This window comes from Serinus canaria, chromosome 10 (genome assembly GCF_022539315.1).
Source record: "Serinus canaria isolate serCan28SL12 chromosome 10, serCan2020, whole genome shotgun sequence".
Taxonomy (NCBI): domain Eukaryota; kingdom Metazoa; phylum Chordata; class Aves; order Passeriformes; family Fringillidae; genus Serinus; species Serinus canaria.
The window spans coordinates 14,824,515-14,849,373 of NC_066324.1; the positions used below are offsets into that span (position 1 = coordinate 14,824,515).

Consider the following 24,859-nt stretch of genomic DNA (forward strand, 5'->3'; position numbering starts at 1 on the left):
GATATGCTGGTCAAACCCAACCAAAACCGAGGTATTCCAGAACAATCAAAAAAATCTATTTCAATCATTTCATATTTAGTATTTAGTGATACTGCAGTCTAATTCTAGACTCCCCCACAATTTAAAGTCGAGTCCCTAAGCAGATATTGGCTCTTGCTATGCCCCAAACCAAGAAGATAATGTAATTAACATCATAAAACATGGTGATTTACATACCACCCACATAACTCAGGCAAATAAATTATCCTCCCACAAATACAAAAAAAAAAAAAAAACCAAACAAAAAAACCCTGACATATTTAGGGAAGTTAGATTTAGAGTTAAATTCAAGCATAGAAATATGAAGTAAACAATTCAGTATTCAAGTTAGTTCATAGCTCTTTGGGGGCCTGACAGATCATCCAAGCTCAAGCACAGTGGAGAATTTGGTTAGCTGCTCAACTTTTTTTCATAGAAAAATACCATGTCCATAGAAGAAATGAAATTAATTTCAACTTACTCAGTGATCCACTCTTTTATTTGACCTTAGTTAAAGGCAAACCAAGTACAGATACTGTACATTAAAATGTATGCACATAGAACAAACAGTTGTTCTCCATTCTACCTTAAAGGCTCAAACCTCCACAATTGTTTATTTAGAGCCCTTTGCAGGCTATGACTCCTCTCAGAAACACAATGCACCCACATTTAAATATAGAGAGATCCATCTGCAGGTCCCACATAGCCAACACCTATTAGCAGCACATCAATTAGTGTCCATATCCCAAGTCCACCGAAGCTGAAGAGTTTTCCCAGACCTTCCCGCCACTGACCCAAATAGAAACGATCGGCACCAAATCCACCAAGGGTGATGCTATAAGAAAAAAATATGATTAATTATCATTTTTCTTAGAGGAACTGAGCTTTGGTACCCAAGTGTTTTTCCTCCAGCTATTTTTGCTGAAGACAGCCAACACTGCTGCATGTGAACCCCTCATGCCATTGTATGTCCACCATTTCAAGCTAGACTATCTGAAATACTGGTTATCCAGAACACTTTTTAAAAATACCAAGCAGGAAAACACAGAACCTTAAGATTTTAAAGAAAACTACTCTATTTCAGCTTGACATTATCCAATAGTTCAGGCTTACCTTAGTGCCAAGGCAGTAGACCACTTATAACCTCCAGTCCAGTTGCAATAGAGCATCTTAGGAAAGACACGGTTACCTAAACATTAGAAAATATTAAAACCTTAATGCAATAAACAAAGACCATATTATAAGGAAGAAAAGGGCAAGGAAGAAGATACTATATTTTTCCAAAAGGAGTCTCAAAGGGCTGTCACTAACTGAGAAATAACTGTCAACACACAAGTTCATTTATACCCTGCAGTTCTCTGTTCCATCAATCTTGGTCCCATATCAGAAAAGTTAATGAACAAACACAGGGAAAATTAAGCCTAGTTGGATGGAATCAGCATAATTTTTAAAATTGGCTTATGGAGACATTTGATATTTATTCTATTAGTGGTCTGAGAATCAGACCACTAATAGGTTCAAGTAATTTTAATTCACAGAAGTTGACAAAAATAAAAAGAACTGTTTTGTCTGGTGTGACAGCATACAACAATACAATAAGTCAAAGTCTGCAGTTGGATGTCACTACTATGCTAAAAAATGAAATGCAACAATAAAAAATTCAGTAGATTGATCAAGGAGCAGGCTGTTATTGCAAAAGGACATAAACAATCTTTGTATTCACCCATAACAAAATATGTGGGAAATTCTTTAGAGAACTCCAGCTTTGCCCACCTTACCTAGACAATGAATGTGATCCCGGACTGTGCAAGTTGCATTGTATCGCTGTCGGGGGCAGGAAACTGTCATGCAGTTTGTGGAATTGGTACAGACATAATCACTTGTGGCCAGCTGCCAGCAAAACTGGCACGTCATGTTAATTGTAAAGTTCTCCTGCTCGTGGTTATTCTCATCCTGTAATAGGACAGCACTATTATTTCAATAGTATTAAAACCAAAAATCAATGTGCAGTATCAAATTAGATTTCATGAGTAGACATTTTGGGCAAAAGAACAATTGTTCTGTTTGCTACTTTTTACAGAGCAGAATAGAAAACCACCAAAGAGGTATCAAAGTCACATTAAACATTTCTTATTCCTCCAATCTAAGGCTGCTGCCAAAGGAGGACTCATTTAGTTTCACCTGTAAGGTCAGTTTGTAGCTCTGAGAGACACTTAGCCTCTCCACTCTCAAAGTGTTTGGAGTGCTTTAACTCAAAAGGCATGGCCAGGTAACAAAAAGATCCAAGGCAAGAAAGGCAAACCAGTGAAGGGCAGGCCTGCCTCTTCAACAGCCCACAGTAAATGATCAAACTTATCACAGAACTGCAAACCTGCCTACATCAGAACCTGGAAATCAATATTTTGCATTTTAATACAAGATGCCCCAGTTTAATTACCTAAATCTGGGGTTAAGAGTAACAGGTTACTTACAACACAATGAACATACGGCTTGACTTTGCAATCAAAAGTTGCTGTCTTCCCATATACACAGGAATAGTTTGTATTACATGTCATGCAGTCTGGTGGCAGCCTACTGCAAAGCCCGTTGCTGGGACAATTAGTCAGGTAAGGTGGAATTTCTGTACTTTCTGAAAGGTGCAATAAGTGAATTAAGAACATGAGTAAAATAAGCTAAATAGTCTGAAGTACTTATATATATTATTTTATACATATACATAGACAAACACATGCACTGAGGGTGTATAAAGGGCTTTCCTCACTATACATGGAGCAGCATTCCCAGCCTGTGCTGTGAGAGTCAGAGGAGCCACAGGGCTCTGTGCAGGACAGCAGCCAACACTCCAGCACAGCACCAGGACTGAGCTGATGGGGATTAGTGCCGCCTCAGCCAGCGCTCCTCAGCAGAAGTAATCAGTTCAGGAATAGCAGCGAGTGACATGGGTAACCTACTTTGAGTTGAGCTCTAATTAGCTACCTCAGCCATTTGCTGTTTGCACGTGTACAGAATCACCTCCTAAACTGCCAGCAAGAACAGCATTTCTGTCAGTCCTGGTGCACCCTCAGTGAGCTACAAAGCTGTACTGATGGTGGACAGAGAGCAAGTTCTTGCAGGATGGTGGAGTCTTGGAAGAACTTCCACCATTCTGAAGGGTATAAACCACATATACCACAATGGCACTTTAATCTACCATTTTCTAGTTCTTATATGGACTAGTTGTCTAATTAGGTAACCCAAAGTAATTGTTGTGATCATTGAAGAGTAATTCATATTGTGTTACACTGCAATGCTTCTTACCACTGTGAAATCATGTACAGGTTTCTAAGACCAAGTTCAAGAACTTTTGGATTCAAGACTGAGAAGGATCCACAAATAACAAACAAAAGAAACAACGTAATAACTTACCAAATGCTTTAAAATAGGGAGCACTTGTACTTGTTGAAGTTAGGCTTTTTGCCAGTGTAGACGGTGGCTGTGAAAGCTTTGTCGTCACCAAAGATCCTGCTACAAGACAAAAAAACGGAGAAAGTGAAATTTCTAAAACAAATTTCATCTTCAGAAACAGTTTGATTTCAGCACTCTGATATGAAAATGCAAGTGGAAAGTGTAACAAGATTAGAAAAAAAATCTGTTTTCCTGTTCTACTAATAGTGGGATATTTATGTTAAATATTAGAAAGAGCATTAGAATGGAATTGTTCCTTTAAGACAAAGAACTAGATTTATTTCCATTCAATCTTATTTTCTGATTCATGAGAATTAAAAGAACTGCTCAGAAAGCAGATTTTACACAGGGTTTTCTACGGAACAAAAGCATTTAATGAAGCAATGCAAGTTCTTTGACAGAAAGGTGGAGCAGAGGAACGGTCCGGGAGGCACGGCTGTGTCCGTGCGGGCGCTGCGGGAACCGCCGGCTGAGGGCTGGGACAGCCGCGATGTGCCAGCTGCTGCCGAGCCCTCACGGCAGCCACCGGCCACGGGTGGAGGAAGGAGAGGCAGCTTTGCCACACCACCCACCCTGACCGTGCCGAGGAGCCCCAGGACGCTCTGAATCACACACGTTCGCCACAGAGAGCAGGTATAAAAGGTGCTGTGTAATAGAGCAGCACACGAGCCGGCGAGCGGGGCCTGGCCCGTCTTCTGCCCTGACACCGAGCACCTCAGCCGCAACCCCGCACAGCCGGCACAAAGAAATGAGGCCGTGCCCCAGGCACCCGCTTCGCCCCCGGTCAGGGGAGCGGCAGCGCATCCTCACCCCGCCGCGGGCACCGCCACCCCCGCAGCCGGACCCGCGCTCTGCCCTGGCCGCGGTAGCGGCCGCTGCCGTTCGGGGCGGCCGCCCCCACCCCCGGCCTAGCCGGAGCCCCTGCCCCTTCTCCCAGCCCTGCCGCCCTGTCTCGGCCCAGTGGCCGCGCTCACCGCGGCCCGAGAGGACGGAGAGCTGTGACAGGAACAGCGCGGCCCCGCAGAGCCCGCGCAGGGTGCGCCGCCACCACCGCGCCGCCATCTTGGTGCGGCGGGCGGGCCTGGCGCCGCCGCCAGGGGGCGGGCAGGGGGCGGGGCCGGGCCGGCTGAGGGGAACGGCGGCGCCAGGGCGGCCCCACACGGGAGCGGACAACGGCACGGCCCCAAATCCGCTGTGAAACACCCGAAACATCCTCAGAACCTCAATGCTGCAGGCTCAGTGCATGGCACATGGAGCACGACAGCGATCGTCCGTAAAAACTGTACGTATGGATAAAATATAGAAATAAAAAGCGCCCGCCCCTGCCCCTGATAATTCTGTCAAGTGGTACAGAAAGCTTTCCCATTGCTCCTTCACTGTTTTTTTTTGCCCCTTTTCTTTTAGAAACATGAGATAAAAACATATCCACAAACCCAAACGAATACAAAACCAAACACAGACCTATTAAACACAGGTCTGTACGAGTGTGAGGCATAAGTAAATCATAAGTTTTGTATTTGTTAATATTTAGTAGTTTCTGCGTGATAGGTGTGATATTTAAATCACAACTGGAGCTGTATAGCTTAGGTAACTGAGCAATACACTTAACAGTATCTAAGCTTGAGAACTAAGTAACAGTATATTAAAGTGAAAAAATGGTAAAAATTAATCTCTTAAAAAATCCAGCTCAATTGCCTACAACAGCAGCTTTAAAAATCATTTCTAAGCATAAACAAAACAGAAATATGGCCAGCTTCAAGTCCAACATACTGTTCTAAAATGAAAGTTGTCCTCTGTTCCTTTTCAGCATTGTAACTACTTCTAGAAAATAAAGCAATAAAATACACACAGAAACGTTTTTCAAAGTTTTTTTTTTGTTTTAGTAAAAAGCCAAAACAACAGCAAACAGAGGAAAAAATTAAACACTTCACACACAGTTATAGTTATTGGACTGCATTCTTGGCAACCACCATCACAGCAACCAGTCATTGCACCAACTCCATGAGTACCTTGTTACACTGAGACTTCCAACTAAGACTCCAGTGCATTAATATCCTGTGAACACACATTCTGAAACAACCAAGATGTTCACATTCCTCCCCCAGTCCCCCTATTTTTGTTATCAGCTGGAGCTAGAAAAAAACCTAATGCAAACTGCTCCTGAGGCACCTGTGTACTGCCAAGCCCAGGATGCCAGGTCACAGTCAGGTACCTGCTCCATGACTGAGTGAGCTCAGCACTCCCAGAATCTCCCCTGTCCTTCCCAGCCTCCTGATCCCCACCCTGGTACAGCCCTGACTTATTTCCACAGCAAACCCACCACATCAGAGGTGTAGGACTCTCTAAATAAGCATTCTGCAGTTCAGGCAGATTGGAAACCCATGCGATTGATAAAGGATTTGACAGGTGCATCTGTCCTCTCATGCCTTTCCTGGAGCACCAACAATGCTCCATTTGCTTAGTTTGTGTATCCATTAACTGAAAATTCTCTCACATGAGCATCACTGCTGTGCAGGAAGAAAGAAACATTTCACATAGGCAGCTAATATTTTTTTTCCTAGCAGTAACATCAGAATTCTTCTTCTGCATTTGCAGTTTGTGAAGTCTTAAATTTCTTGAGTTTTTCAATAGTAGAAGATACTGAAATCTCTCCGTGAACTTTGTTGTCTCTGGTTCTCACATTGACAGCATTATTTGCTTTCTCCTTTTCTCCAACCACTGCAAGACATAGCACAAAATATTACACAATCTACATTAGAAAATGAAGCTAGAACAAACTTTGTCCAACATTAGAACTTAAATGATATTCAGAAATATAAGATGCTGCAATTACCTAAAATGAAGTTATACTGAGCCAGCTGTGCATTTCTAATTTTCTTGTTTAATGTGCAACTTTGATCTAGATCCACATCTGACATAAATCCTGCTTCAAAAAACTGGTTGCAAACCTAAAAAAACCCCAAAGAAACCAAAACCCTCTTAGTATTACTACATAGTTTACAACATACATTTGTACATGCTTCAATTATCAATCTCTCTCAATAATTAATTCATGCATATGCATAATTTTATTCTTGTGGATGATCACAAGGACTTCAATGAAGTTATCTGAAGAAACCTGCACACACAGCAGCACCCCAGCTGGGAGACAATACAAGATAACATCTATATCAAACATGTGCTGCTCTGCTACTGCATGTCAAAAAAATGTCCTCAGTCTGAGAAAGGAGTAAGAGGAGTAGGAACAAACACACTTATTCTTGCATTGAAAGGAGAACATGGGACAGGGGTAAAAACAACCACGGTTCAAAAGGGATGTAGTCAAGAATACACATGGTGGGAAATGGAAGAAACTAGCTCTGCCTACTTAAGAGCTGAGAGTGCTGGAATGAAGCATTAGTTATATAAGGTTTGTCATCCAGGATGCTTTGTCCTTGAATAATTACAGAAGAATGTACATAATTAAAGAACCCAAAATACCTACAGTTGCATACCCCTTACTCAGACAGATACAAATTTTGGACAGAAACTTTTATATTGAAAAATCTACCTCTCCCCCAAACATATCTCCAGAGTTATCAAGCATTAATTCCCTGTTCTAGGACAAGCCCTAAGGATCTCTGAAATCTGCCTGCTGCCATTAAGAGACAAGCTGTCCTCTCACCTGCTGGGCGTATTGTTCCGAGGTGGGGCCCACAGGCACAACCATGACCTGCCGTGGAGACAGCCAGAATGGCCTGGCCAGCACAGGACAGACAGGAAACAAAGGTGCATTTTACATTTCCATAGTCATGTTCCAAAAGAATAATTTCTGTATAGAATTATTTACATTAGCTAAGGATGTTGGGTAGTGTATTATCTCCCTCTTTTCAAGCTCACACAAAATAGCAACTAGACTGATTCCAGTAAAATGACATATGGGGAAGTAGGACCTTCTGTTTCCTTTCCAGATGACTTCACAATTTTAAACAGAATTTTTTCTGCATAATTTTCACTTTTATCTATTACTTTACAGTGAAGATGGACAGTCAGGTGACTGAAAATAAGAATTAACTCTTCCTTAGTAATTTAAATACATTCATGATGAAATATTTCCAGATCTTATCCAAGACAAAATGATCAATCTTACAAGTACAAAAATATTTCACATATTATGATTACTTAATGCCTGTGTATGCACAAATAATTGCTTTACATATCTCTGACATCCTGCTGGTACAAAAGCACAATTTTGAAGAAAAAAGGAACAAGAATAATGCAGGAATTACAAATTCAATTACAATTCTTATTTTTGCATTATTTTTCTTTTTTTCTGCAGTCTCATGAAATTGTATGGATATCATACAACTCAGACCAGAAAAGCAGACTTTTCTTGTAATCTTACTTATTTTGAGAAAATTTTAGGGATATTATTTTTGCATTATAATATAGGGGACAATAGGAACGATATGCAGTTTCTATGTTGTTAAAGTTTTCTTAAAATTCCATTTGTGCCACATACCATTTTCCTCCATAATTTTCTGCTAGAATAGCTATCATTCTCTCCACAGATCCCAAAATAGCTCTGTGAATAATCACTGGCCTTTTCATGTCATCACCATCCTTACTGGAAAAAAAAAAAAAAAAAAAATCAAAGTTTTTCCTTAAAAAATAAAGTTATCTTAGCTCATACACATGTAATCTAATATTTTTGATGCTACTTTAAACAGAAAGACAAAATTTAGTTAGTTATACTTATGAAAAGTCTACTGGTTTTATAAAAATGTACTTCAAGTCAGCCGGGCTTTTAAAGAAATTCTAATTTAAAACAATCATGCCTGTAGCTAGTGGCAGAGACACACTCTTAAATATGAGAAGACACTTGACTGACTCAGCACCATTTTTGTGCATTTTAATATTTTATGTACTTCCTTACACTCTCTTTCCATTAGGACTTGCTTTTATTTTGTTGCACAGGAACTTACCTGCCCTTACTTTTCATTACTTCACTAAATTACAATCCTGAAATTTAAAAAACTGGCTTTTTTAAAAAAAATCCTGTTCATAATAATACTATCACCTATCATAAAAACTGTAACATCTACTGTATAATAAATATACCAGAGGACCAAAAAATTACAGATTCTTATCTATCTTCCCCATCTTCATAATATTCAAAATCAAACACAGCAAGAAATACAACCCAGAAAATGAGTATTCAAGTCAATGTGGTACTAAAATTAATTTGATCAGTGGGCCTAGCCGGAAACCAGCCACATTTTCACTAAAAGCTGTTTGTACTTGGTAATGTTCAAAGTTAACTAAATTAATCTGATAAAAATGAAGAACCACTTAGTACAAACATACTTGCTCCTTAGGGCATGTTTGAATTTGTGTGCCATGTCTTCCAAGGAGACACAATGACTAAGCTGAAAAACAAAACTGACTCAGCTGAGGAGTTTTTAGCATTACTTATGATCAGTTGCCTTCAAAACTGGCAGAGAAGAAAGATAATGAGATTTTTCTGCATTTACAATTAAAGTGAGCTATCATTACTTTGAAAAAACATCTTCAAGTTCATGACTCGCTCCTCTAGCCACTGGGGGTGTTTGCTCTGCCTACCAGCTGAGTGATTTACAAGCTAATAATTTGTTAAATGGGCAATATAGCACAATGGGAATTCCATATAATGACAGCTATTGTTCAATTTCATTTGAAAAAGGAAGATATTCAGCTGAACACTCACCCAACATAAGTAAGATTAAACCGAATGGGTAGCTGGAAGTCAAGCTGGATGGTAGCACATTGATGGTACCTACCAATTGCATCTTTGATTTTAATATCAATCTGTGAAGCAAAAGCACACAGTTACTAAATATAGTTTGTCTGCAGTACATCTGCATTTCTATCCATCCCAAAGTTATACTGAAATGCTGAGTCACTAACCTTAGGACCATAAAATGCTCCATCTCCTGGATTCAAACTCCATTGCTCTCCAAAGTTATTCAAGCTGTTCTGAAGTTGCTGATCATAATAATGAGAGAGTAATTAAAAAAGGTCTATAAGGGCCTCTCATTACTGGAAGCCAAAGCAATTTCCTTTGAAATTCAAAAGGAGTGAAAAGGCAGCACAACCTCTATTGTTCAAGCATTTGCTCATTTATGATAAATAATCTGAAAATAGTAGTTCCTTGTATAAATATAATGACTTATCAGAAAAAAAAAATTAATAGAGATTTAACTAGTTCAAGGTAAGGGGCTAAGTAAGAATCTGAAAGTTCTGATTTTCTATAGAAACTTCAGATGTAATGTGATGTTTCCCTACAAGAATTTCTACCAAGGGCAGTATTTAGCATGTGATTTAAGCAATTTCAGCACGCAGCATGGAAGAACTCAGTAAAATATCTCTGCAAGTACAAATATTAAGGGGTTTGTTTGTTTGCTTTTAAATTTTTACCTTTTCTGCATGATCCCAGATCTCTAAATCTCCAAGATAATTTTCTGGTCTTGTAGAAAGATGCAGTTGAAAGGTAAAGCCAAAGACAGCATACACTGACTTCAAGAAATCAAGACAGTCCTTAATTTCTTCTTCAATCTTAAACGTAAAACATATTAAATAGGTTAAAATTAACTTACATAAAAAAGCAATTGAATCTACTGAATTCCTCATAACAAGAACATAGGAGTCCATTAAATAAGAAAGAATTAAAAATCACTCAAAAATTACATCCAAGGAACCCAAATCCATTTAATGGGCAAAGGAAGATCTGGGGTGTTGTGGCTTCAAAGCATGGAATGAAAAGTGGTATTTTTCTTAAGCATGAGGTTCTGGAGACAAATTGCATCCTGAATTAAAGTATTTCAATTTTTACATGTAGTTCCACTAAAATCTATGGCATTACTGACAAAATTAAGGTTTTATTCAGCATTACTATAGAAAACAATACGATCAACTGCTTTTTTTTTTGCAGAGGGAGATGGAAAGTGCAAGAAATTTTACTATCTGGGGTTTAGCTGCCCAATGCATCTTTCTAAATAAAATGAAGCACCTAGAAAAAAAATGACCAAAAGCAGCTTCATGCTATAAATGGAAGAATCAAGAGCTGAAATACTTTGGCATTTTTGTCTTGTTTACTGTTAGTTAGCACTAGGAGAGAGAAGGGTTTTTTTGGTTGACTGGTGTGGATGTGGAAGGTGCCTTTTTTTTTTTTTTACCTGTTCCATTGTACAAAAGATGTGAGCATCATCTTGTTGGAAGCGCCTTACACGAGTCAAGCCACTCAAAGTGCCCGAGAGCTCATTTCGGTGAAGAACTCCAAAATCTGCAAGTCTAAGAGGCAATTCCCTCCAGGATCGGGGTCGATGGGCAAACATCAAGCTAAAACCAACATGGAAGAACCTTCCTTTTATCCTTCTTACAGGAGATTTAAGACAACACAGAAATAAACAAAGCTCAGTACCGACTGGCAAACACAAGAAGCACACCACTCAATGTACTGCTAAAGATCACTGTAAAAAAAAAAACTCTGCAAGAGTAAATCAAGACAGGTTAATCCATACCCTTCTTGGAACATCTCATCTGATGCCCACCTGTATCCAACAGAATTGGTATTTACTAGTGGTACAGACTAGTACTAGCATGCACAAACCCAGCTCAGTGCAGACTTACTGCAAAGGTCTGCTTTGGGGCACTGTCAGAGAAGCTCTCTGGACACACTGGCTTAGCAGTCTATCATACACATACATGACACTGTGTATTAACACTCCTTTTATTTCTCCTCAGCCCCAAAAAGGATAAATTATGTAAAATAAGATGTTTTCCAGTTGAGAGTACAAACCAATGTCCTGGACAATTCATGGGTTTAAGGGCAAAGGTTTCCTTCTCAATCTCAAACGAGAACATATTTTCACTGTAGTGCTGCCAGTGTCCTGAAGCTTCCCAGAGTTTACTGTTGAAGACGTTTGGAGATACAACTTCAGTAAAATTACGCCTGCGATATTCCCCCTATAGAACAAATGCAACATTTAAAAGGTGAGAAAGATTTTGACAAGCAAAAGCTTGATTCTTTTCAACTGTGGTATTTTGATGGCAATTTACAGGGACACAATAGGACTACTGCACATGTAGACCTTACACAGTTGGAAAAACACAGCTTCATTCTGCCTTATTTTCAAAAAGATGAAATTTGTATAATTATTGTAAAAATCTTGTGTATGTTTACATACATAGATACTTCTCTTTCTGTGGAGAGCTCAGCACTATGAATGGCCTATCATTTAAGATCAACAAATAATAATCAAATTGTTAGGACTTGCATCAGTAACATCAGTATGTACTCACCCGTATGAAATCCACGAGTGTGTTATAAAGAAAGGCACCTCTAGGGAGGAAAAAGCAGCTTCCAGGACTCAAATCATGAAAGAAGAAGAGTTCTTGCTCCTAGGTAAATCAAAACCAGAATGCTCTTAACAGCAATTCAGAGAGAATTGCAGATATAAGTACTTCACACACTTCAAAACACTGCTTGCAAAGATGGACTCTTACAGCAACAAAATGATCTACAAATTCTCAGCAAGACCACTTACTTGATCTGCAGTTCTTACTCTTAGAGATTTGTAAGAACACCAAATTCCATTTGATTCTTTGACCACATAAACACACATTTCCCCAAATTTACACCTATTATAAAGAAGAACCAAACCATGCTATTTACACAATTTCTAAATAAATTCTCTTCTGAGAAAACCAGAGTGGTTTAGGTAGGACCTGCAAAGACTCTACATTAATAGGTTTAAGGTTTATATCCCTAAACTAAGGGACTAAAGCCATTAACTTCTTCCCAACATTAGTTTAACAAGCATATTCAAGTGACGAGTTTGTAGAACTAAAATTTTCAAATCTAAGTGACACCAAGAAGCACATAGAACCGGCTCCCCTTAAAACTGTCAAAAAACAACAACAAAAAAATTAAACCAAAACTAAAATAGAAGGGGAGAGAATAAATTCTATAACAGAAGTATAAAAAGTAGACAGTGGAATAGTATACCTTTCCAATTTTCCTATGATCCCGGTTTTTGGCTTCTTCCTGGACTTTTTCCCATTCCTTCATCATTTTGTTATCAGGAAAGGATATTCCATATATTCTCTGCAGAGTTTCCATGTCAGATTTTCCTTCCCAATATGTAGAGGAACTCTGATACACAAAAAACATACTTTAGGATAATATTACATAATATCAGGGAAAGAGGGATAAACATTTGAACATTATTGTATTTTTCCTTGGGAAAAGAATTATATGCAGTCCTTTAGCTTTTGTTTGTAATATAAGGAGACTTGCAATGCCTTTTAGTCAGTATACTAACACAGAAGAGAAGCAGAAGTGACAGGTCAAATTGTATTTCATTCTGCTTAGATACCTTGTTTTAACTCACATCATGGCATATTTTATTATTTCTTGTTATGGCTTTTAAAAAGGCAGGAGTTGTTTACATTGAAAACATAATGTAGCAGGAAAACAAGAAAGGCAAAACAAACCTAACACTCACAGTTAAATCTGAGCAGTTTTAACCCTCTACCCACTCAATCCATGGAACTCAAGAGTTCCATACACTTCAGTTTGGAAGCCAGGAAAAGCCACAAGGATGAATGTTTCAAAGAGCTCAGACTAATAAGGTTACCAAAATTAGGATCTGCGAGTAACTTAACACCATACATTCAGAGGCCTCTGCAAACACTGTCTCTGGCTTCCCTAGAAGCAATGCCTTTCTTTAACAGCAGCACTTGCAGACTTGCTAAGGTCCACTTTATCTCCTGTACCTGAAAATCTCCTGTACCTGACAAGGTCAAAATACTATTTTCTGATCCAGTGAGTATCTTAATGTGAACTTACTGCAGAACAGAGCATGTATACCCCCTTGCAGTCAGAAGTGACAGAGCATGTATACCCCCTTGCAGTACAGACTAACCAGGACACTTGTCCTGTGAAGTGCAGTGCTGATGGGAGATAGTGGCACAGTCCTGCCACAGGGGCTTAGGCTGCTCGTCTCTCCTGTGCACAGCAGAACTGGCTCCACAGGTCATCTGGTCACCACTAGCTAGAGTGGTTTTTAGAGTAGACTCTTCAGTCTAAATGAGCAAGTTACTCCACTAATACTCTGATACAAAACATGCTGGTAACATGCACTGAGGTACTACTGTCTTAGCCAAGAATCAGTAAATGTCAGACACAGATCAGCAATTCAAGTCAGTAGCTCTACTTGTACAATGGGAACTGGGAAAGAAATGAAGAACTATTGTACAGTAAGCAAAGAAAACAATACAAAGGACCAATCCTAGTACAGTCAGCTCAGGAAAAAAAATATAAATAAATTAATGGACAATTTATTTCAGTTTTGATGCACAGTTAATTTAAACTTACCTTAACTATTTTAAGGGCCTTAATTTTTCCAGTGTGTCTCACATGTGGCCCCTTGCAGAGATCAATCAACGGACCACATCTATATGCCAAAACAAAAAGAGTGTTCATTTCCAAGCAACCCAACATTTTTCAATACATTCACTAACGGCACACAAGTTCATGTTTGATATACTCAAACATGCCAGTAAATATAAATATGCACCATGCAGCAAATTCAGTGCACCTTAAATGTAACTGTGCTTTCTACCTGAAGTGGAATATTTACTCAGTAAATGCTCAGCACACTGGATCCATTTTCAAGAGCATCATAACTCATTTGCCAATTCATATAGTTCCATGTGTGAACTTGCTCAAGATGGCCAGGAAATTTAAAAGTATGCACATCTAACAGAAAATTATGTTGCCATTTTCCAAACAACTAACAAGTAACTGAATGAGCAGGTTCCTCACCCCACACTGAGCTAGAGTTAGCTTTACCCATTATGCAGCAAGACAATGTAAGAGATGGCAACTTATTTTAATCAGTCTACTGAAACCAGAGGGAATAAATAAAAACTGAATTTGACATTTCTCCACAAATTGAGACCTAATCTGTCCCAGCAGAGAAAGAAAATCTCACTCTACTTAAGTAGCAATATTACAAACTGAACTTCCAATCACACAAGAATTCAGTACTTGGGGGAAAAAAAAAAAAACCAACAAATTTTTCTCTCAAATTAAATTAATTAGCTATAAAAATTCCTAATAATACCATTCAAGTATATTTCTTTACCTGTATACTGTGGTAGTTGGTGTCTTCACCTTCTCATTAAGGATACGACACTTAAACTTGTTATACTGTGTATGGAAGCATGAAAAGCCAGAAACAACAATAAAATGGATAATAAAATTATCTTCAAAAATTACACTTTAATATTACAAGTGCACTAGTAAAAGACACTTCTAACCAACAAATACAAAAAAACCCCTATACCTATTTCTCAGAAGAGTTGCAAAAGCAGTGAGGAAAGAGACATAACATGTTAACTCCTCTGAGGGTGTGCTGAGGATTGTGATCACCAGCTGAACTCCCCAAAGCACTTGTGAAAAGCAATCACACAGTACAGGGAGACTGGTGATAGTCACTGAATAAAACAGGATTAGAGCTAAAGCCTTTTCTGACCCATCTTCACAAGTGAGCCAGAAGAAATGTATGCCTTTCATTTACTTATTTGTTATTTCATTGAGCTGCAGGTGTGTTTTTGTGGAATACAGAATTGTTATAAGTGCTTGAAAGCATCCTGAACACTTGGGAGGGCATATGGAGACGGGGAAAAGGATGGTATTGTTTTTCTTTGTTTTACTTTGTTGAACTATTCTGATGAGTCAGTCACATGCAGCATTTCATAAAAGTTACATTTTAAAAGATCATTGTAGCAGATAAACAGATTTACCTTAAACATGTCTAACAGGATCTCCTTTTTAATTTCCAGCCTTTCAAAAGCCTGTTTCTCTTTTATGATATTTCTACAACGGTCCTCTAATAGTGGGAATTCACTACTAGATACACTTCTAGATAAAAAGACACAGGCAAAAGAAATATAAATTAATCATTGATACTCCCATTTTTCTAATGGTCTAATTTGAAAAACATGGAATGGCTTGTGATTTGTCACTGTATTTTTTTCCTTAGTTACTTACAATCAGCTGTATTCTCAGACACTAAACCTAGAAACACAGACAGTACCACCCTGAAAAAACCCATTGCAATAATTCATTTGAATGTCTGGAGCAGTCTTTGACATGATTAAATATCTGGAAGACCTATAGCTCAAAATATACATATGATTTAAGAAAAAAAAAAAAAAAAACCAACAAAAAAACAAGGGGGAAAAAGGCTCAACCCAGCCACAAGAGCCAGTTTATCAGCTCATGCAGATTGAGTATTCTCCCTGCCTACAGAAGGATAAACAAGGAAAACACAGAATTGTAAAGCTGTGCACAATGATTAGAAAAGTAGTAAACACCTAGACAAGTTACATGCATTTGTGCCTTTTCTACAAGACTATGGCCCCTGGAAACCAAACTTGCTTGACTCTTCAAGGAAACCATCCCCTTTGCCTCACAGGAACTTCAGAAATTTCAACCCAAATGCTCTGCATTTTTTCCCACAGAACAGCTTCAGCTCTTATAGAGCAGGTGTCTGAACATTGCTTCTGAATTTAAATATATACACACACTCAGTTGAAGTGTATATACAGAAGACTATCTTTCAAATCATATTAGAGTCAGAATTATACTTTTAACATGCAGAAACAAACAAAATAATTCTAGTACTGATCTTTAATAGGGACTATTAAAGTTCTAAGCCACTGTAATTTTACCTGTCTTCCATATACATGTCATAATGAAATCCATTCTCAATTGGTGGTCCATAGCATAAGCAGCCTCCAAAATATTCTTCCATGGCCTCTCCAAGAATGTGAGCACTTGAATGCCAATAAACCTGTAAATGAAGTCAGCTGAGCAAACCATGAGGTCAATGGCAATGTGTAACTAAAAAGAAAAAACAAACTAGAGATATCTGCAGATAGGACACAGACTGGAAGCAATGTTGCTCAAATTTTGAGAGAAGTAAACAACTTTATATTACTCATTTAGAGTACTTCAAAATGAAAAGATAATGGCAGATGTAGCACTACTTCAGGCATGTAGCACATGCTTCAGTCTGAAAGAGGATGTCTATACCTCTGCACAATTCCTTCAACTTAATTACTGTACCTTGTTTATTTAGAAGTTAATTTCAGTTGAAGTCTATGCACCACTAATCACATCTAAAGCAATGTAGCCGATTAGTCTGCCAATGCTCACATTCAGTACATTTATTAATGGGTCTGTAAACTACATTACCTGAAATGTCAGAAGAGGGAAGCCAACAACAGAGTAGATCAATACCAGTCTGATGTTCTGACTTCTTATTAATTGAGACTATTTCAGAGCTACTGCTACAAGATAAAGCCTTGACAGGCTTCTGAAATGTCTCCAACAAGCTTAATCACATGAATAATCATTTGACAAAACTGAAGTCCAATCCCAAGTTATGTTATCCCAAAGATAACATAAGCTTCAGACTGAATACCATTAAAGAAAAATCTCAGTCATACATATAGTTTAATTGACTAAGAAATGTCTACTTAAGGATCTAATAACAGTGCCAGTACAAAGGGGTGTAGATTTTATTTATTACTAAAGTCTAATATTGGACACTTTTTAGAAAACAGTAGAGACTGCCTCACTTTGCTTTTACCATCTGATCTGCAAATGCACTGAGCCAAACCACAGACTGTTTCAAGTTAACATACAAATCAAGGTTTACTGTGCAAACTCCTTTGAGAAGCAACTTGTTTATGTAAAAGAGAAGGATGAAAAGAACACAAAGATTTTACTCATTCAGACTGCACGCACTTAGTATCTAATCTTTGTTGAATCATAGGAAATACATTACTTGAATAGTTTTGTGGGTATTTTTAATGTAAGATTTTTACAGCTTAATGCTGCAATCAATTTTATGCCATTAGTTTTTTTAATCAAGCAGAAACCAGAGTGTTTACTCACAGCTTTGGCTTCTTCATTATCAAAGGTGAGCAGCTCTAGAGTACAATCTCCCTCCAGCGGACGGTCCAGATCCCAGAGTTCACCATTCACTTTGGCTATGATTGCATTTGAAGCCAACACTTGACTAAAGAAACAAAAGAGACAAGAGACAAGAATATTTAGGTTCAGATTTGTAAAAGACTAGATTTTTAAACCCCATGAGACCACATCCACATCTTATAGCACCTGAAGAATGTAAACTTTTGCTTCTGTGGCCTTCTTAAACACTTGCCTACTGTTAAGGTATAGAACCTTAAGGTCTTGAGAGGCTTTGTTCAACACTTTTCAGTGCTGGGGATCTGGAGGACAGGCTGCTCCTTACAACAGATTCTACTAATTCTAACTCACAAAACTTCCAATGTTTCTTAATTCCCAGCAGTGTCACAGATTTAATTGGAAATATTATGATGCCAGTACAGAATCCCAAGTATCAGAACTGTAACCAGCTGTTTCTACCACATGAAGCTGAAGTGCCAATGCTTTCCAAGCAAACCAATTTAAAGGAGCCACCACCCACTGACTGCGACATTTATTTTATATAACAAGGTAAGAGAGAAATGATAGTAATCATTTTATCACTACAAAAGTACAACTTCTTGAATGTGCAGGTTACCTAATTCCTACAGCTAATTGATATGGCGTGGTTTTCCAAGATTCCCCTTCAACTGTCTCCCCATCTGTCAGAGTAATTTTGATAGATTTGCTCTGGTTGGCTGCTCTGTAAGCTAGCAAAGCATCATGTTCTTTTTTCAGTGCTTCATAAAGCTTCAGTCTGTCTTCTATGAAGGTTGGCACACACTGGAGCTGTAAGACATAAATTTGATCATGCACATATATTTGTGAAACAGAGAGAATAAAAGGATTCACAGTGTTGGTGCATCCCCAGAGGTTCCAACTTGTGCAGATTTAATTGTACTAGAATTTACATTAAAATTCAGTAAAGCATTTCTAAGTAATAATATACAGGATAGTCCCATCCAACTCACTGACTATTTTAGAGTGATTTTCCCATTTTCCATGCACTTTCATCAATCTGGACCTAAATGGGTCTGTGAGCTGGACCTCAGAAAGCAGCTTATATTCCTGACCCAAAATTTGCATTTGGCAGATGTCCTGAAGAAATTTGGATTACTCCAACAAGCCCTTGCTTCTGCCACTACATCCAAAGCATAAGATTCAAGCCAGACAGTTCACAGGAAGGCCCCTGTATTTTAGCTTAAGGTGAGTTATTAAGCTCTATTGTACTACAGCAGTGCTGCCAATATCCCTTCAGCCATCATGAATGCTCATGAACCATCACCCTCCTTAGGCACCACAAACCCATGACCTTTATTTTCCAATAACCCAAATCCTTTCGTTACATAAACTGTAGAGATTTAATAACGTATCAGTAACCCTACTAATGCAAGATTAAGCTCTTGAATAATGTGAGGGTATTTTCTCTGTGCTATAGTGAGATTTCTTCCCAAAAGCTGGGATTGCAAAATACAGCAAAGTATTCTAGATTTGAGAGCCTTTTCTGAACCTGGCTGTAAACCACTCCTGTTACTATGTGGTATTAAAGAACCACTTACATCATTCTGGTGTTGGTTCACAGCTTCATTTTCCTTTTTCTTTTCCTCTTTAATTTGATTCACTGCATCAGCTGGACTTGCACTGGAGACTTTCTGAAAACAGTGAGAATACAAAGTATACCCTTACTATACCTTTTTTTTTCAGCAGTCATCAAAACAAACCAAACCAGTATAATATAGGGCTAAAAAGGAAATTACAAGGAATAAGGTATGTCCTCAGTACAAAGATTTCTCATGGTACAGCTAAACTGCATCCTTTTGATGTTCTGCAGACACAGCAATGCTGCTCACCAAGAAAAGTCCTCTCAATACAATTTCCCAAATTTTACTACTGCAACTATCACCAGCAAAATCGCTCCAGAGAGGCCATTGGAGATCAGGCCGGAGCAGTGAGCAGTCACAGCAACTTTCAATCGTATGAATGCTCGAACAGGTTGCCCAGTGATGCCCCATCCCTAGCAGCGTTCAAGGCCAGGCTGGATGGGGCTCTGATCAATCTGGTCTAGTGGAAGATGGCCCTGCCCATGGCAAGGAGCTTGGAACGAGATGATCTTTAGGGTCCTTCCCAACCCAAACTATTCTATGATTCTATGAACCCTTGGCACAAAGGCAGAGACCACTGCCCAGTGCTGCGGGGAGATACCGCGACAGGCTTATGCTCCCGGGGCCTGGGCACAGACGGCTCGGCTCCGTGAGTGTTTCTGTCCCGTCCCTTCCCGCCCGCGGAGGCCCGGCCCGCCCGGGGTCACCGTCCCGCCCCGCTCCGAGCGGCCCCGGCGCTACCTCTCCGTCGGCCGGGGGCTGCGCCGGCGCCGCCCGGCCCAGCTCGGCCGCCAGGCTGCGGCGCAGGTGCAGCAGGCGGTAGCGCAGCTTCTCGTTCTCAGCCCGCAGCCGCTGCAGCTCCGGGCTGGCGCTGCCGGGGCAGCGCAGCTCCTGCGGCTCCTTCAGCCGGCCGACCTCGGCCGCCAGCCAGCGCAGCTCCCGCTCCTGCCGCGACAACCGCAGCTCCACAGCCTCGGCGGGGGCCGCCGCCGCCATGCTGGCCCCGGCGCGCTGCGCTGCGCTCCGCCCCGCCCCGCCCGCTGCCGCCAGACCCCGCCCGCTGCCGCCAGACCCCGCCCGGGCGCGGCGGCGGGGCCGTTCCTGTTCCCATCGCTCCTTCTAATTCAGCAAACGGCGATTTGGAGCCGCTGCTGCTGTGCTGGTGATTTATCAATCTACCCGAGGCCGGTGAGCAATTGGGAAGTGTGGATATCCACAGAATCAGTTGGGGTGGAAAAGGCCTCTGAGATCATCGAGTCCAAGCCATGACCAAGGACCACCGCGTCAACTGGGCCATGGCTCCATGTGCAACATTCAGTCTTTCCTTAAACGCTTTATGAAACAATGTCATTGTTAAAACAATTTGTGTTGATCAGATTGCATTCTTATTTGACTTCAATGTCAAATAAACACTGTCAGAGCTTATTTGTAGTGGATGCTTCCTGGCTGACACCATTTCTTATGAAATCAGGCTGATTGAAACTATTCAGCATCTTAGAACAAACTGCAGAACTTAGCAGGAAGGTAAATAATTTGAAGAGGTTTGAGTTGCCAGGTGTTAGGACTCAGAGCTTGGGAGGATTGTACAATTCCTATTGCACAGCCCGACAGTCTGCTGCATCATTTACAGGTCATTGCAGTTAAATACCTCAGACCCCTGAACGTGGGAAAAGAATAGCTTTCCATCACAAACATTTTATATCCACCATGTACTTCCATGTAATCTTTTGTCTTAAACACTTCCTTGGCATCTTCAATTTATCTTGTTTCCTCCCTTGATTGCACTTCACACTCACTTTTCTGTGTTCTTTCTCAACACACACTTAGAAATTTCCTTTAACCTATACTCAGACTTTAAACGGTGTGGGGTTTTATTACCAAATTGGCAATTACCAAATCAGAATTTTAGCATTTTTTTCTTCTATTTACACAGTGAGAAATAACTATATGGTTTGTGAGAAGGCAGAGAGATAAATTTTGTAATTGTTCGCAACTTGATACATTTCTTATATCATCTACTCTTCTTTGTGATTTTAAGATACCACATTTGAAGTTATAAGAATATATTATTTTACCAACAAAAATAATGGGGAGATTTCTGGCTCCAAACACTGTACTCCTTTAGAAGAAAAAAGTCAATTATTCAGTGCATCAAGCCCAAAGACACTCCTATAGTGTATACTAACAAATTTTAGGTTAATACACCTCAGCAAACTGATACCAATGCACTTTTTTCATTTGCACCAATTCTTTCTTCCTTTCCTGAAGAGGTGCAAATTGACAAGACCTATGTCTATCCCTCCCTAGAGCAAGGTTGTATATCTTTGAGGTTGGATTGGCAGGTGTGAAAGTAAAACATTGTCTATAGCTTCCTTTAGAAATCCATTTCATTATTAATTTGATAGGTTACCTGTTCTTTTAATTTTTAAATTGACTACCATGCAGAATTTATTACAGTGCTTAGGATACTGATGACAAGCATTGTTGTCAGCACAATAAAATAAACACAGATTTGTTTTTTAAATTAAACTCTGAGAAATGTATTCAGGTTATATCATCTATATCTCATCTTTGGGTAGTGCCTTTTAAACTCAAAAACATGTAACTGAGCTTGCTCTAGCATTTGGTGAAGGAATGGAAGAACTTCCCCCTCCAAAGCTGTGGAGGCTGAGAAGGCTGATTCAGAGGATGCTGTCTAACATATGGGGAGTACCAGTACCCTCTATCAGGATCTTTTATCTGCTGAGATATTGTGGTGTTACTTAGTAGAACTTCTGAGACAGAAACAATTAGAAGAGAGAAAAAAACCTACCTCTATGGATGTTCCAAACCAGAGGGAATTTTGAGAATTAAAGAGCCCCTGCTTTCAAAGGCTACCTAGAAGACAGGCTGGCTACTTCCTCTGCCCTCTGCAGATGACCCTGGTGTCATTAGGCTAGCTGTGCTCCCTGGCTCATGGTTAGGATGGCTCATGGTTGGGACAGCAGCTGCTTTGTACCATTCCTGTCCCCCCAGAGGGTCCTCTCTGGTGGGTGATGTCGTGCAGAGCACAGGGAGCTCCACCTGAGATGATCACAGGGGCATGAGAATCTCACTGCTATGGCAAATAAGCCATAACATTGTAAACTGGGACCGTTAATATTGCTTCAAATAAAACACAATCCCGTAGTCCTTGCTCCACATGATGTGTCACACAGAGGCTTGTTGTATCTGCAAACAACCACAAGGTGACAGGCAATGCTGCCAAACAATTCTGTGAAGCCTCGTTGGCTGACTGGATGCTCACATAGCCAATAAAATTCCTGCATTATGATTTGGTCAGTGGTCAACTTTAATATTAACTGATAAGTACTTGAAATTTTGGAAACAGAAGAAGCCTGACAGGAGGATACAGTGGTTGCAACTTAAGATCACAAGAACAGAAAATATTCTAAAACTTGTTGGACTAAAAGCTTGGCAACATATTTTTGTTTGCTCCACAACAGATAAACTACCCTTTAGAAAAGTGCAGGTAAGGCCACACAAGCAAGGCCATGGATGCATTATCAGTTGGCAGCAATAGAAACAGAAAAAATAGACTAAGAGGAGGAGGAGGAGGCAGAAAGTATTCATAGCTTTTCTATACAGGGAATTTATGTTGACAGAAAGTATGAAAACAAGACTGAGCAGTCCACGTACTAAGGAGCATTTGCATAAGGGAGGTTATGTAATGTGTGATCCTCAATGAATGATTATCAGTGGCAGAACACCTCCACTGGGATTGCAGTAATCTCCACTGTTAAACCTGGCTCAGGAAATGGACGCTACATGAATTATTTTGCTTGGACATGACATAAAAATCTGGACATGCAGAAATGTTATTCTTAGTAGTTATATATTTACCTTCACAAAAAAGGTCTTATTCTGTAACTTTTTTTTACCTTTTGCATATAGGTTTACAAAATATATATAGAAACATGCTTTCTAAATGTGTTATTCCTTTGCATATTAAAGCTAATATTTTATGGAAGAACAAGAAGTGGAGGGCATTAGTACTGTAGTTTGGGTATGTCCTCTGAGGAATATAAAATCAAAGTGTACAGAGGATGCTTTATTTTATGTCCTGTACCAGCTTGTACAGATTATTTCAGTTTGATCAGCTGTCTTCTAGAATGAATTATTTTTTGCAAAGGGATATCTTTGAAGATCAGTTACAGAATTAAAAAGTAACAGTAACTAAGCAATTCTCAGTCTCATCATTACGGTTCAGAAGCTGTTAACAGTTGTAAAGGGCTAATTAGTGTAATGTAATCCTCTTAGGAGGCTGCAGGCATTGAGCTAGATTTCTTTATAATTTGTATGTAGGCCTTCTTTATTCCATTGGAATTACAATAATCACAGCAGTATGTATTTGCATTCTATCCATCCACATTATGTTTATTTTGCATACTGAATACTGCACAATAAATGCAGGAGCAGAATTTTCTATTTTCTATTTAAATATCAAAATGTTTGGAAGAACAGCCAAGTCTTGGTTCTACAACTGTGCAAAATCTACCAGAAGAGAAAATGAAAACAGGAGTAAGTGGCTTTCTGAAATCCCAAGCAATCAGAGAGAGAAAATACTGGAAGAGCTGGATGTGAACAAAGTGCTGTCATATTTGGTTTACAAGAGAGTCTTTTCCTTGGAGGAATACAAAGACATTTGGTCCCAGGAGAGCTACAAGAAGAGAACTGAATATTTTCTAGATAAACTGTATTTAAAAGGCCCAGGTGCTTTCTCTGCCTTTTGTTCCATTTTGGAGGAGGTCTCTCCTAAGTTGCTGACATGCTTTCTCCTTGGCTATGAAGGTAAGGTCACTGTCTGCTCTGAAATGCTTAAGTGTATATTGGTAATGTCTTGCAATCCTTTGACACTAATAGTTATTTGCTATAATTAGTGTTTACTTTCTCTCTTGCACTAAATCAGAGATAGTATTTGCTGCTTTTATGGTTCTTTGTTATGAAAGAGAAAATAATCGGGAGAAAAAAAATATATTTTATTGTTATACTTAGAATATTTACCCTGATAAAATGCTGAATACTCTAATTGCTGCTACTAATAAATGAAAGTGAAGATAGGGAAAAGGATTTCTAGGTATTGCTGATAACGCTCAGATAAGAAATGTAACACTGATCATTTACATTCCTTCCGCTTTCCGAAATATTTAAAAATAGATTGAGAAGTTCTGTAGGCAAAAGCCCGAGCAAGTGATCCCGTTCACATTTTTCTTGTTAGTTACTGTATCTGTCTGTAAACAATTGTGTGAAAAAGGATTGAATTTCTAAATATCAACAATACAAGTGAAGTGAATCAAATGGTTATTTGGACATCAGGCACCAGCCGTACTGATTTGCGGAATGATATTTTGCAAGATATTAGCAAAGATAACGCGGAAACGAGCAGAGCGCTCACAATTATATCTTACTGACCTATTTTTATTTTTTGTGTCTGTTATATTCTAAATTTCAGTCTATCAAGTCAGCTAGAGTTTTTCTCAGCAATGACTGCAGGGTTGTGCTCAAAGGTTACATAGAGAATGTCCTTTTAGAATGTAATTAAAATAGTCACATCTTTCACCAATCTATTCAGTACCAGGTTTAAACATCTTAAAATTACAACTATTTATAAATAAAAGAAGTAAGTCTGAGTCCTGTAAAAATATTAATAAACTAAATATGAAAAAATTGAAAAATAAAACCATTTTGACCTTTAAAATAACTAGATTGCGCC

At 39.2% G+C, this 24,859-nt stretch overlaps 2 protein-coding genes across 2 annotated transcripts; both read right to left on the reverse strand.

Moving 5' to 3' along the window:
- Window positions 1-499: 499 nt before the first annotated feature.
- On the reverse strand, window positions 500-4,570 carry TM2D3 (TM2 domain containing 3). Its single transcript, XM_009089870.4, has 6 exons — window positions 4,437-4,570; window positions 3,424-3,522; window positions 2,490-2,647; window positions 1,797-1,971; window positions 1,132-1,207; window positions 500-853 (listed from the first exon to the last, which is right to left on the reverse strand). Exons 1-6 carry the CDS (start codon window positions 4,522-4,524, stop codon window positions 688-690), a joined length of 762 nt encoding a protein of 253 aa, XP_009088118.1. The 5' UTR covers window positions 4,525-4,570; the 3' UTR covers window positions 500-687.
- Window positions 4,571-5,314: 744 nt separating this feature from the next.
- LOC103816167 (threonine--tRNA ligase 1, cytoplasmic-like) lies at window positions 5,315-20,134 on the reverse strand. Its single transcript, XM_030228523.2, has 19 exons — window positions 19,849-20,134; window positions 19,066-19,158; window positions 18,105-18,295; window positions 17,453-17,576; window positions 16,222-16,343; window positions 15,292-15,409; window positions 14,631-14,695; window positions 13,859-13,937; window positions 12,488-12,634; window positions 11,782-11,880; window positions 11,279-11,445; window positions 10,656-10,818; window positions 9,898-10,035; window positions 9,388-9,465; window positions 9,188-9,288; window positions 7,964-8,068; window positions 7,127-7,199; window positions 6,296-6,410; window positions 5,315-6,180 (listed from the first exon to the last, which is right to left on the reverse strand). The coding sequence occupies exons 1-19, from the start codon at window positions 20,101-20,103 to the stop codon at window positions 6,032-6,034; spliced, it is 2,382 nt and encodes a 793-aa protein (XP_030084383.2). The 5' UTR covers window positions 20,104-20,134; the 3' UTR covers window positions 5,315-6,031.
- Between the last annotated feature and the right edge of the window lie 4,725 nt (window positions 20,135-24,859).